Here is a 14,945-nt window from a genome sequence, read left to right as displayed (position 1 = left end):
CAATAAAATGAAATAAAAATACAAATTTGATGCCAACATTGAGACTTAGAAAATTACCATAAAGTAACATTTCATGGGGGTTCACAGTTCGGATACTTATCATTGTTGACTGAACATACTTACTGAAGTCAATACTCTTTTATTCAACATATTAAATGTGTTGTTTAACTCTGGTAACCACAGCTGTGACTTAGTTAACGATCTCAATAAATCCTACTTAAATCAGAGACAGGAAAAAATTATGCAAATGAATTCTTATCTGTTTTTCTGCCCAAGGCATATCTGATAACAGATAAAACATACTCCAAATAGTCTCTATTTAATAGTCAGGAAGACATTCGAGGTTTTATTTGGATTGAAATCAAATACAAAGAAAAGACGCCTGCTATATTCACAAATGTTTTTTATTTCAGAAAGAAATCATACATCAAAAGGAGACATAGATAAGAGCTTACATTCTCTTATAGAAGTGAATCTAGGAAAGTCAACAGTTATTAATATACAAAGCCACCTGATTAAAAAAGACAGTAACAGATAATGACAGATGGGTTTGCCTTAGATTCACCTAGGAAATAATACTTTTTATTTAAAAACAAGAAGCACTGGTCTTTAGAAACGAGTCTGTAGTTCTAATGGACTTTGAAAATCAAACCAATCACCCCAATCTCACCCCCACATTCATCCTGGCAGGATGGAAACCATCCATCAATTACAACTTGCAACTAGACAGGATATCTTCCACTAATCTCTTGTAAACCCAGGCATCACCCTTAAGCCGCTGCCTCCTGATACCCACCACATCGGGTTTTTGAAGCTGGCACACCTCTAGTTCAAACTGCATTGTCACCTTGCCAAAATCTGACTGTGTCTGACACTTCAGTGTATAGCTGGAAAAGAACAAGATAAGATACCAGTTAGTAAAAGAACCATGAATATTCTGGATAACACCAGACAGAGGTTTTAAGCTTCTTGGAGGCAGTAGAGGAAATGAGCCATTGTGATTTCACATGAAGCAATGTATTAGTTTAGTTTCCAAATGGCCTTGCTATGCTTTAGTGACAGAGTATGACTGGTGTTTTCTCACAAGCTGAGTTGGGGATCCTAAGAAAGAATAAGGATGAAAGGTGTTGCCAGAATTCTCCCTTGCTCCAAAGGACAGCTCTTCTTTCATAGCAGAACATGCCATTTGCATTCAGGAAATCTGGCATTTTTTATGCAACCCTTTTAACAATGTAATCAAATAACAAAACTCATAACAAAGGAAAGAACAGAAATGACTAAGAACATTTTGTGTTCACGTGCCTTGTCTGAAATATAAATTCCATATAAACAAACGAAAGCCACCACCCTATCAGAAAGACATCTATTCTTTAGCTGTTTTTAAAAAAATAGTAAGAGGTTATGATTACTAAAGCACTTTATGGCAGAAAGAAAAGCAAAGGAAAAATCCAAGAGGATGGTACATTCCCACAGTTGAAACATATGGCATTCCTAGTCACAAGTGCACATTACCTCCCCTGACAGTGGGAAGGCCCAGCCAAGTGAAGCTTTAAGCTCAGCTTAAGAAGTTAGATTAATAGCTTAGCACTGGTGGCTTATGCTTGTAATCCTGTCTACTCAAGAGACTGAGACCTGGAGAATCTCAGTTAGTTCAAAGCCAACCTAGGCAAAAAAAAGTCTATGAGATTCCATCTCCAATTTATCAGCCAAAAGCTGAGCTAAAGATATAGCTCAAGTGGTGGCAGAGTACTGGCCAAGAGCAGGAAAGCCAAGTGAACTCAAAGCCTCAGTACAAACACACAATACTTGTGTATGTGCAAGCACACACACAGAGGAAATTATAAACTTCTAACTCACATAAATAAAATTATTTTACATTATAATTTTGTCTTACTGATCTTAAATAAACAACAAACCCAAGCAATACATACTAGAAGTGATTTTACAGTTCCTACATATTTTAAAGCATATGATACTCAGGAGGCTGAAATCTGAGGATCACAGTGTGAAGCTGCCCTGGGCAAGAAAGTCCATGAGACTCTTTTTTTTCCCCCAATTAACCACCAAAAAGCTAGAAGTGGAAGTGTTGTTCCATTTGGTAAAATGCCAATCTTGGGTGCAAAAGCTAAGGGATAGTCAAGTGGTATAATGCGTCTTGAGTACAAAAGCTAAGGACAGTAGCCAGGTCCCGAGTAAACTTAGCCTCAGCCCCAATATAGGCACGTGCACATCTGTACAAACACACACAAGGAGTATTTGATTGGGTACTCTTCCTCAAAAGTGAACAGAAATTACTTGTTATATATAAGGAGGTTTCACTAACAAAATATCATTGTCTGCATATTTAGTTATGTTTAAGGAAAGGGTATGATCCCTTAAAAATCAACAGTCAAACATCAGAAATACAAAAGCAACATGCTGTCCTTAAGGTTCTTGGCAGGAAAAAGCAGCAATCTCAATGAAAATAATTCCACTATAAAGAGGATTAATAGCCATTCATTCCAGCTGGGGGAGAAAATGGAATATTGCTGAGATTAGTAACACCATACCACTGAAAAACAACTTTTGTGCTCCCATTTTGTCACAAGAAGATAAACACTAAAACAGGGTAAAGGAAAAGAAAAAGTCAAGACAGAGTCCTCAGTAGGACAAAGTATTAGTTAACATCTAGTTAATGATCTCCTGAGAGAGACACTGCATGCTGAAGGAAAGATCACCCAAAGTCTGGCTAGACTGTCTCCAAGAAGCCTCTGATGGGTGTTTACTCAAAAGCAAGTGATGTTTAAGTATAGAATAACCTCCTCTATGAACTGAAAACCTAATCTTGCAAGACAGCCAGTCATAAAGAGAAGGATTACTTATAAATCATGGATTTGTTCCACCCATTTAATTATACTTTACAAATATTCTTTTTTTTTTTTTTTTTTTTGGCCCCCTTCTCTTTCTTTCTGGCCCCGCTCGCTCCGCCCCGCTCGCTCCGGCCCTACTTTACAAATATTCTTGTAAAAAAATAAACATTTTAAAAATTAAAGGAGACCTGGAAGTTTAAATTTTCCTTTTCTCAAAGTCTAACTTTGAAAGTGGTGACAAGATTGGTGCTTAAAACTTAAAGAGAATAAATTATGAGCAATGACATTATTATGAAAGCATTCTGCAAAGTAGTACGGATTTTTTTTTGTTTTGTTTTAACTAGCAAGGTAGGAGAAGAAAACAAAGCAGTGCACATATGTTCAAAATTCACAAAGCAAGAAGTAAAAAGTAGTTCTCACCCCTTTTGTATGAAGTCAACATGCTTCTTTGGGAGAACAGACATTATTTCATTCAAGAGTTGATCAGGATTCACTAATTTGGTTGTAGTCACATTATAGTGAAGCTTAAAAAGGAAAAGAAGAAATGAGAAGTCAATCTATATCCACACAAAACCACCCTCCCAAGGCTGGAAGCTGTGGCTCACACCTGTAATCCTAGTTATTCAGGAGGCTGAGATTTGAGGATCATGGTTCAAAGCCAGCCCAGGCACTAAAAAGTCCGTGAGACTATCTCCAATTAACCACCAGAAAACTGGGAATGGCACTGAGGATCAAGGGGTAGGTTGGTAGCCTTGAACTGAAGAGCTCAGGGATAACCAAAACCAAAACAAAAGAACAACAACAAAAACCCCACCCTCCCGCACTGGGAGCCAGTGTGGGGTCAGACGGACCTTGGACCTGTACTACTGATTAGAGCTAAGTACACAAAGAAATGAACTGTCATAAAACTCCTCAACATAATACCTTTCCAAAGTGTGGCCAGGAGTGTGGCCTAGTGGTAGAGTGCTAGCCTAGCATGTTCGAAGCCTTGGGTTCAATTCCTTGGTACCACATACACAGAAAAAGCCAGAAGTGGCACTGTGGCTCAAGTGGCAGAGCACTAGCCTTGGCAAAAAATGTCCAAAGGGCAGTGCCCAGGCCCTGAGTTCAAGCACAAGAAAAAAAAAAGTTCAAGGAAATATTGAAAGACTTGATAGCCAATTCTCAGCGAGTTAGGTTAGGCCAACTAGGAAAGTCAGCTGAAATAATATTTAGTAGGAACTATACCCATATTATCTATTTTACACCTTCATCTTCCTCCCCTACCAATCCTTTTAAGGAAACAGCTATTAATTAGGTAGCCTCAACTTATGTATTAGAACTCTACTTCCTTTTTTCCCCTACCAGGACATACACTAATAGTCCTGAAATGGAAACTATGAAAATATGAAATAAATGTTGCAGGAAGTTTGCTGTGTCTAGTTCCCCAAACGTCCTTAATTCTTTTTGGATTTTTTTTTTAATTTATTTTTTGCTGGTTCTGGGGCTTGAACTCAGGGCCAGAGCACTGTCCTTGGACTTTCTCAAGGGAGCATCCTACCACACTTGAGCCTCAGCACCATTTCTGGCTTTTTTTCTATATATGTGATACTGAGGAATCAAACCGGGTCTTCGTGCATGTTAGGCAAGCACTCTACCACTAGGCCAAACTCATGGCCCAGATTTGAGTTCTTTTTATAAATAACAAAATGTGAAGATAAAAAAGGACCCTATTACCTTACTTTTAAAAATAAGAACCTGTGGCTTCAAGAAGTTTCTTTTCTTTTTTAGTTTTAACATTAAGTAGCTATGCAATGAGTTACAATCCCTTGTCAGTTATGAGTACCCTGCATCTTGGTCAGTGTCACCCCTTCTCCCTCCGAATCCTGCCCTCAAGCGATGTAGTTCAGTTTTTACATAATACACATTGAGTATATTGATGCATTTGCTCACCCTTCCTCCTTACATTGCTCTATATAAACATCTTTCTGCTACCTGGAATTCATTTTAATAAGTAATTCATTTGTTGTTCAGAGGAGTTACATCTTTGGACTCCTCTAAGAGATGTAAATTTCTTAAAATAGAATTTCCCGGGCCTTGAGAAATCCCAAGGACAGTGCTTAGGCCCTGAGCTTCAAGCCCAGCAAAAAAAAAAATTTCTGGTAGTGTGATACATATGTTGTGCATAAATATATAAAAAATATAATTAGCAAGACATGTAGTTTCCTTTAAGTTTTTTTAAAAAGTTAGCTATCTTGATTATGTTAAGATTTTTGTGCTTGTGCTGCGTGTGTGTAATACAAAGCATAATTCTAAGTTCATTATGTTATCAATTATAGTACTTTGACATAAATTTAATAAATTCTACAAATCTATTTCTTAAAAGAACAAAGCCAGGGCCGGGAGTTTGGCCTAGTGGTTAAAGTGCTTGCCTAGCATACATGAAGACCCGGGTTCGATTCCTCGGTACCACATATAGAAAAAAGCCGGAAGTGGTGCTGAGGCTCAAGTGGTAGAGCTCTAGCCTTGAGAAAGTCCAAGGACAGGGCTCAGGCCCTGAGCTCAAGCCCAGGACTGGCAAAAAAAAAAAAAAAAAAGAACACAGCCAGGCACTATGGCTCATGCCTAACTACTCAGGAGACAGATCTGAGGATCACAGTTTGAAACCAGCCCAGGCAAGAAAGTCTATAAGACACTTTCCTCCAATTAACTATCAAAAAAGCTAAAAATGGGGCCGGGAGTTTGGCCTAGTGGTAGAGTGCTTGCCTAGCATGCACGAAGACCTGGGTTCGATTCCTCGGTACCACATGCATAGCAAAAAGCCAGAAGTGGTGCTGTGGCTCAAATGGTAGAGCCCTAACCTTGGGAAAATCCAGGAACAGTGCTCAGGCCCTGAGCCCAAGCCCAGGACTGACCAAAAAAAAAAAGCTAAAAGTGAAACTATGGCTCACATGGTAAAGTGCTAGCCTTAAGAAGGGGGAAAAAAAGCCCTCAAGGATAGAGCCTGGTCCTGAGTTCAAGTGTACAGTATGGAGGTACACACCTGTGACCCTAGCACTCAGAATGCTGATACAGTCAGACTACAAAGTTCAAGGCCAGAGAGCCACATAGTAAGATGCTGAATCCCTATGCCTTCCAAAAAGAATCAAAAATTATATCAAGTTTCAGACTTTAAATCTGTGCTAATTAAAACTGTTATTCTGGGAGTACGGCCTAGTGGTAGAGTGCTTGCCTAACATGCATGAAGCCCTGGATTTGATTCTCCAGTACCATGTACACAGAAAAGCCAGAAGTGATGCTGTGACTCAAGTGGTAGAGTGCTAGCCTAGAGGAAGTCCAAGGACAGTGCTCAGGCCCAGAGTTCAAGCCTCAGGACTGGCCAAACAAACAACAACAACAACAAAATACCTGTCATTCTGTTACATTGTGGTTAAAATGATGATAATGACCCTTAATGTTGAAACATGTTATATCAATAAATCACTTCATAGGCCGTGTAGTCTCCCATTTGTAGAGCTTCTTTCTAGGCTTATCTATATAAAGGGCCATGACATCAGTATCTTTAGATTTCCCAAATGAAAATCAAGTATAAAAAACTGGGGCTAGCCTGTGGACCTTCTGCTTCCCAATCTTTTGGACTTTTTTCCTACCTGTGGAAAGCACCGAGCAACTACCTACACAAAGCCTATGTAACACCATAGCAGACCCTATTGAACAATGTATTCAGGTCCCAAACAATTTACACAAGTGAACATTTTACCCATTAGCATCTGATAACTCCTTGTGTTCTCAATCATGTACACAGTTCAACAAGTTTTCTTTAATTTTATTTATTATATGTTAGGGTTTGAATATTTCAGGTGTCCAACAACAACAAAAAAATTAGAAACCAAGGTAACATATATCCAACATAAAGCCACATACGACATAAAATTTCCCTGTGTACTGTGCAAGTCAACAAGGAAACAGATACTAATGGATAGGTGCCATCTTCTACTTCAAGACAAGGCATAGATGGGTTCTCAAAATATTCTCTTCTTAATCACCCTTCTGTTCAGCAGATTAGCAAATTTCCTTTCCCCAAACCATTTCAAATTGCCCAAGTCTTGGTATAAAAACTAAAAAATACAGACCTAGTCACCAAATCATAAAAGCAATACTACCTTCTCCCACCTCTGGAAGCCACTATGTTGGAACATGTTCCCAGAGTGTCAAAGCAATGATCTATCCCTGCTGATTTGATTTCATTGTGACTCTATGAGTTCTTCAAGGACATGAGCTTTATCTGATTTATCCATTTACCTCTTACTTCCTCCACTTAAACAAAAAATGGCACACATTTGAGGACTGAGTGAATGCTCACAGAGAATTCAAGAGGGAAAGAAGTATTTTATATCTACTAATACCTTATTTCTCCCCTCCTTCCCAACCAAATCCACAGTAATGACATACCTTTTTTCTTTTTGGTCAGTTGTGAGGTTTGAATTCAGGGCCTCTTTGTGCTCAAGGCTACCACTTGAGCCACAGTGCCATTTCTGGTTTTAGAGTAGTTAACTGGAGATAAGAGTCTTACAGGGATGGCTTTGAACCAGGATCCTCAGATCACAGGCTCCTGAATTTTAGCCAGGATTATAGGTATGAGTCACTGATGCCCAGCTGACATAACCTTTAAAGCTACAAGGTCTACTAAAGAAAATCCAAACCACTTAGCCAAGTCTTTGAAAACTTCCCAGGCTATCTTCCCAATTAATATCTTCCTTGAACACATATTACACTAAAGGTTCCAAATAGCTTTCCAGGTATGCACATGTTTCGTAAGATCCCATACAAAGGTATCTATCTCTTGGGAACTCTTCTGTGTGTCAGATATAGAACAATCAAGTGCAAATTTCCATCCTTAAGGCATTTCTCAATTCCCCATACACACTGAATGCTAGCCTATCTCCATGTTGCCTCTGTGATTAATTCTTCCATCTGATCTTGAATATGTGAACTACATTACATGCTCTTAGAAGAGAGTAACTATCCAATTTACCTCTGTATTCTTCCTTTTTTGTAAAATTTAATACTATAGTTTAAACTAAGGGTCTTATGGTTTGCTAGGCAGGCGCTCTACTACTTGAGCCATACACCTAGGTTTTGTTTTTTGCCAGTCATGCACTTGAGTTCAGGGCCTGAGCACTGTCCTTGGGCTTTCTCAAAAATAGAGCTCTACCACTTGAGCCACAGCACCACTTCCAACTTTTTTTATGTATGTAGTACCAAGGAATCGAACCCAGGTCTTCATGTATGCTGGGCAAGCACTCTACCACTAGGCCCAACTCCCAGCCCTACACTCAGGTTTTTAAATTTTTTATTACTGCTTTCATTATCTTCAAATTGATTCTTGCTTTTCTATGTAAGTTACATGACAGGCATGCACTCAAATTTTTATTGGTCAAGATAGGATCTCATTAACATTTCGACCAGACTTGACCTCAAACATATCCTATCTCAGTATCTAAGTAACTAAGTAACACTAAGACTACTTGAACTTAATGCTCATTGCATAGGAATAGGCATATATATAATGCTAAAAAATGCACATTAACATTAGCCAGGTGTGTGTGGCTCACACCTGTAATCCTAGCTACTGAGGAGGCAAAGATCTGAGGATAAAGGTTTGAAGTCAGATGGAACAGGAAAGGCTGTAACACTCTTATCGCCAGTTAACTACCAAAAAGCCAGAAATAGTACAGTGGCTTAAAAGTGGTATAACACTAGTCTTGAGCAAAACAGAGACAGTGCCCAGGCCCTGAGCTCAAGGCACAGGACTGGCTTAAGCATGCACACACACACACACAAAAGATGCATGTGCCAGGCGGAGTAGCTTACACCTGTAATCCTAGCTACTCAGGAAGTTGAGATCTGAGTGCCATAGGACAAAGCCGGCCGAGGCACTAAACAACGTGAGACTCTTATCTCCAATTTATCACTAGGAAGTGGGGCTGTGGCTCAGGGATAGGGCGGTAGCCTCGAGTGGAAGGGCTCAGGGACAGAGCCCAGGGGCCCAGAGTTCAAGTCCCATAATCCCTCCACAAAAAATAATAACAATGCATGTTAACTGAATGAATAGGTAAATTAATAATAATAACAATTTCTTTTTCAAAATAAAAGGGATGGAGAAGGAAAAAGTAGAAGGGAGAAGGAAGGGAGAAAAGAAAAGGGAAGGAGGGTGAGAGGGAGGGAAGAAAGGAGAGAGAGGGAGGGAGGGAGAGAGAAAAGGGGGAATGAAAAGGGGGAGGGAAGAGAGGGAGGCGGAAGAGAAGGAGGATGAGGAGGAGGAGGAGGAGGAGGAAGAGGAGGAAAAGAAGGAGGAGGAAGAGGAAGAGAGGAGGAAAACTAGCAAGTAGTTTTCTGAAACTCATGTTAAGGAACTACAGTCCAGTTACCTTTAGCCTTCTCGGGCCATCTTTGGAGGAGCCCTTCCTTCTGCTCCTGGTAAGCACAGTGATGACCTTATCCAGTCCTCTTTCAAGGCTCCCAAAAACTTTGGTTCCTTTTCTTTTTGGAGTATCCTCCAGATGTGCTTGGTTGAGACCCAGTTCCACTGAGCGGCACCTTAAAACAACAATGCACAAGTAGCCCTGGACCTTCTGCCTGCTAGGGCCCTCAAGACCCTGCTTTTGTCCCTCTATACTCTAGTGTACTTCATTCAGATGTGCAGAGCCAGATCAGCTCACTCCTCCTTAGGGAGGACTAAAGTCATCTCCCACTAGAGAGGACCCAAAATGGATCATGCTTTAAAACTCATATGCCAGGCACCAGTGGCTCATGCCTGTCACCCTAGCTACTCAGGAGACTGAGAACTGAGGATAGCAGTTCAAAACCAGAGCAGGCATGAAAGTCCATGAGACTCTTATCACCAATTAACCACCAGAAAAAACAGAAGTGGCACTGAGGCTCAAGTAGTAGAGCAATAGCATTGAGCTGAAGAGCTCAGGGACACCACCCAGGCCCAGAGTTCAAACCCCACAACTCACCCCCCCCCCATCCCAGCAATGTGTAAGGCTTAAGAAGATAGTGGTTGGGGCCAGGAGTTTGGCCTAATGGTAGAGTGCTTGCCTAGCTTGCATGAAGACCTGGGTTCAATTCCTCGGTACCACATACATACAAAAAAGCTGGAAGTGGTGCTGAGGCTCAAGTGGTAGAGCTCTAGCCTTGAGAAAGTCCAAGGACAGTGCTCAGACTCTGAGCTCAAGCCCAGGACTGGCAAAAAAAAAAAAAAAAAAAAAAAAAAGAAGATAGTGGTCAAGACCAGTCACACAAAAAGAAATACGAGAGACCATCTTAAAAAATAAATAAATAAAATCAAAAAACTAAAGCAGCCAGACTGAGGTGGCTCATGCCTATAATCCTACCTACTCAGGAGTCTGAGATATAAAGGCCATAGTTCAAAGCCAGCCCAGACAGGAAAGTCCATGAGACTCTCCAATAAACCATCAACAAAGCCAAAAGTAGAAGTGTGGCAAGTGGTAGAGTGCCAGTGTCTAAGTGAAAAAGCTAAGGATAGTAGCACCCAGGTCAAGTTCAAGTTCCAGTACCAACACAGGGGGGAAAAAATTCACAACTAAAGCAAATAGGACTGGGGTATGGCTGAAGTGGTATAATACCTTCCGAGCAAGCGCAACCCAAACACTCAATCATGGAGGGAGGGCAGGAGAAAAGGAAGGAAGGAATTATATTTTGGCTTGCAATTTCAGTTTTCAGTCCACCATGGCAGAGAAGGTGTGATACGTCAGAGCAGCTTGCCCTATGGTAGCTAGGAAAGTACAAAGAGAGCCTACAGAAGTGAATTTCTTATTTTTCCTCTTTTAGGTCATCTGGGCCTCCAACCTCTGTGACAGTGGGGTACTTTCCCCATTTAATTTTCTCATGAAACATCCTCACAGACATACTCTAAGTTTGTCTAATCTAGACGCTTCTTAATCCAATCAAGATCAGTTGGACAGTGTCTCAACTACTTAAGGAATGGTGTCTATTAGTCAATGCCTATTCTATACAGCAGAAAGTAGAAAGAGGGAAGACCACTTAGTCCCAGCTTGCTGTCCTTAACTTGCCAAAAACATTGGAGCTCAGTTTCATGATTCTACCCTTTAAAGCAGGGGCAATGACTTTAGTAATGATCTCAGACTGTCTAAAGGCAGACAGACATTTCTCAAATCTTCAACAGCATCTATGCCATGGTTTTCCTTAATCAGGCATATAATAGATGTAAATAAAAATCTTATCATGCCAACTAAAGAATCAAGAGTCTTGAAAAACAATACTTACCGCCTTTCAGGACTAATGACATTTGTCATTAGCTTGTTTGTTCCTGCTGAATTTACTGGTGTTTTAACTGGGGTTTCTTTCAGGTACTCGTTTCTAGCTATTAGAAAACAAATACAGACTATATATAGTTGGCAATATTGTGGTCCCCAAATTTCTATCAATAACGAATACAATCCAGGTGCAGTGGCTCATGCCTATAATCCTAGCTACTCAGGAAGCTGAATTCTGAGGATCAAGGTTCAAAGCCAGCCCGGACACAAAAGGACCTGAGACTCTCATCTCCAATTAACCTCTAGAAAACAGGAAATGGGGCTTGGCTCAAGGGTAGGGCAGTAGCCTTGAGCTGAAGAGCTCAAGGACAGTACCCAGGCCCAGGGATAGGGTGGTAGCCTTGAGCTGAAGAGCTCAGGGACAGCGCCCAGGCTGAGTTCAATCCCTATGACCCCCCAAAATAATAATGAACACATAACCTTAGTCAATGACTTAGAAATACTCTGATTATTTAGCTAGTGAAATTAAATTAGCTACTTAAAGAAATGTTCCCATGTGAATTCTAGTAAAAACAAAATTATTTTGTCTCTCTCATACATAAGGCTCTTTTTCTCTATTATAAAGTGAGGTGTACACACACACACACACACACACACACACACACACACACACACACACAGTCCTGGGGCTTGTACTTAGGGCCCGGGGCACTGTCCCTGAGTTTCTTTTGCTCAAGACTAGCCCTTTACCATTTGAGCCACAACACCATTTCTGGCTTTTTCTGTTTATGTGGTACTTGGAATCGAAATCAGGGCTTCATGCATGATAGGCAAATACTCTACCACTATACCACATTCCCGGACTATACTATAAATATTTTATATAGGGCCGGGAGTTTGGCCTAGTGGTTAAAGTGCTTGCCTAGCATGCATGAAGACCCGGGTTCGATTCCTCGGTACCACATACATAGAAAAAAGCCGAAAGTGGTGCTGAGGCTCAAGTGGTAGAGCTCTAGCCTTGAGAAAGTCCAAGGACAGTGCTCAGGCCCTGAGCTCAAACCCAGGACTGGCAAAAAAAAAAAAAATATTTTATATACACATATATCATATAAATATAGATTTCATGATTAATGGCTCTCCTCTACACATTAAAGTCAATTTGTATTATAGAAGGGCTCCATTTATATCCCTGATATTACATTAAAAGGTATTAATTGCCACATACTGGTAGCTCAGACCTGTAAAAGAGGCTGAGATCTGAGGATCACGATTAAAAGCCAGCCCAGGCAGAAAAATACATGAGACCCTTATCAGCAACTAACCACCAGAAAACCAAAAGTGAACTGTGGCTCAAAATGGTAAGAGTGCAAGCTAGCCTTGTGAGAAAAAGCTTAGGGACAGCAGCCAGTCCTTGAGTTCAAGCCCTACAACCAACACCACTACCACCACTAAAAGGTATTAATTCAAATCATAGCTCTATTCAACTCCTTAGGCAAAAAAGAAATCCCCTATGATAGCTTGACAAATTATCTGAGGTGTGAGCTTCATTATTCTTATTCCCTATTCTAGAATTTTGTGCGGATAGGGTATTTGTTCCACAGATAGGCTGTAAGAAATCTGGTTGCCATTGATTAACTGAAAGTTTTATACACTTTAGAAGTACTTACTTTATAATAACAAAGTATGACGTCAAGTTGAAGGTGGGTTGTTTTGTGACAGTACTAAGGCTTGAACTTAGGGCCTCACACTCTTGCTTGGCTTTCTGTTGGTACTCTATCACTTGAACTACTCTACAATTTTTGGCTTTTTGCTGGCAGAGATAAGAATATCTCAGATTTGTCTGCCTATGCTGGCTTTGAACCACAATCACAGATCTTAGCTCCTCGAGTAGCTTAAGATTACAGATGTAAATCAAGTGACTAGCTTGATTTTTGTTTTTTGTTTTTTGGTGGGTTTTTTGCCCATCCTTGGGCTTGAACTCAGGGCCAGTACTCTACCACTTGAGCCACAGCACCACTTTCAGCTTTTCTCTATGTAAATGGTATTAAGGAGTTGAACCCAGGTCTTCATGCATGCTAGGCGAGCCCTCTACCCCTAGGCCATGCTCCCAGCCGCAAGGGAATAGCTTTTTACGTTGTGTTTCTAAAAAGAAATTAAGGGTTTGGTTTGTAACTATAAAGTCTATTGTCCCAAATTTTTTAACAATAAAAATAGCAGTTACCTAACCTAGGTAACTGTAACACCTCTGTATATAACCTTTATAATAACAATAAAAAAATCTTAAAGAGGGGCCTTGAAAACTGGGCATGGTAGCTCACGCCGGTAATCCTAGCTAGGCTGAGATCTGAGGATCACAGTTCAAAGCCAGCCCGGGCACTAAAAAAGTCTGTGAAACTCTTATCTCCAATTAACCACTAGAAAACCAGAAGTGGTGCTGTGGCTCAAGGGGTAGGGTGATAGCCTTGAGTTGAAGAGCTCAGGGAAAATGCCCAGTCCCAAGACTGGGACTGCCTAGTATACATGAAGACCCAGGTTGGATTTCTCAGTATCACATGCATAGAAAAAGCTATAAGCAGAGCTGTGGCTCAAGTGGTAGAGGAGTTCTAGCCATGAGAAAGTGCCAGGACAATGCTCAGGCCCTGAATTCAAGCCCCAGGACTATCAAAAAAAGAAAAGAAAAGAAAAGAAAAGAAAAGAAAAGAAAAGAAAAGAAAAGAAAAGAAAAGAAAAGAAAAGAACAGCAAGCCGGGCACAGTCAGTGGCTCATCCCTGTAGCAAAAGTAAAATGTACTGATGAAAGCTGTCAATTACTGCTTCAGCTACTTGCTCCCTAAGACAGCTCTTGTATTCAAAGAAAAATGGTCAGTAATTGCTTTTGGCCAACATAGTCTTGTAAAAACAGCATATGTAAACTGAGAGTACTTCAAAGATTACAAAATAAATACCAAACTACCATACTTTTAAAATCTTCATGAATACTTAAAAAATAAAAACCACCAAAAATTAAAGGAACAATTGAGTGGAGGGATAAGATTGGGAGAGATGGGGGAAAATGATGAAAGGGATGACATTGATCAAGATGCATTACAATAATGAATGACTTTGTTCAATGGCAACTCCTTTATACAACTATTTAACGCCGAGACTTGGGTTTGAGTCATTCTACATGGGGGTAAATGGTCAAGCAAGATCTAAATCTGGACACATGACCTTGGGCAAATCATTGCATTTATCTGAATCTCACATTTCTAAACTGTTGAATACTGAAGTTGAAATAGATAAGCTCTGGTTTGCCTTCAGTTTCGATAGCCCATGATGCTATGATTCAACTGTGGGAGTATGAAAAATAGTTTCATTTAAGAAAATTAAAAGCTAAGTAATATACTTCAAACTAATGTAATAAGGCAACCTGACTTCTAGAAATAGTATTATTAGTAATTTTCCATCCCATATACAGTATTTAATACAGTAAGAATGAAATTTGAGCTTTTAAATTATTAAATGCAAATACCTTTTGAAGGCGTAGTGTAACGATTTGGTGTAGTTAGTACTTCTCTTTTATGCTGGTTCTTATTAACTGGGGTCCTAGGCTCAGGAAATACAAAGTGCTCTTCATTCTTTACAGCAGACTTGGGAGTATATACATTTTCCTTGTTCTTTAACTTATTGGCAGATGCTCTACATAATGCTGGAGTTAATGATTTTGATTCCAGACCATTTGATTCTGTCCATTGCTTGGTAAACTGGAAAAATAAAGTTACTAGATAAAGCACACTGAAGAAGAAAAGTCAATTTCTTTATAACATCACTTAAT

General features: G+C 40.0%; 1 protein-coding gene across 1 annotated transcript in view; it reads right to left on the bottom strand.

The window, feature by feature from the left end:
* Positions 1–494: 494 nt before the first annotated feature.
* The window catches only part of Melk (maternal embryonic leucine zipper kinase), an 84,305-nt gene continuing 69,854 nt past the window's right edge, over positions 495–14,945 (bottom strand). Inside the window, exons 14-18 of the mRNA XM_090329143.1 lie at positions 14,643–14,874; positions 11,142–11,238; positions 9,260–9,428; positions 3,270–3,373; positions 495–887 (exon numbers count right to left, since the gene is read on the bottom strand). Of these exons, the coding sequence (XP_090185269.1) occupies positions 710–887; positions 3,270–3,373; positions 9,260–9,428; positions 11,142–11,238; positions 14,643–14,874 (780 nt within the window). The 3' untranslated portion in view covers positions 495–709. The remainder of the gene's footprint in view (positions 888–3,269; positions 3,374–9,259; positions 9,429–11,141; positions 11,239–14,642; positions 14,875–14,945) is intronic.

The sequence above is a fragment of the Megascapheus bottae genome, chromosome 3, assembly GCF_031878675.1.
Source record: "Megascapheus bottae isolate mThoBot1 chromosome 3, mThoBot2.hap1, whole genome shotgun sequence".
In the NCBI taxonomy this organism is placed as follows: Eukaryota; Metazoa; Chordata; class Mammalia; order Rodentia; family Geomyidae; genus Megascapheus; species Megascapheus bottae.
The sequence above is the reverse complement of the archived record's forward strand: the minus strand, read 5'-3'. Positions and strand labels throughout refer to the sequence as shown.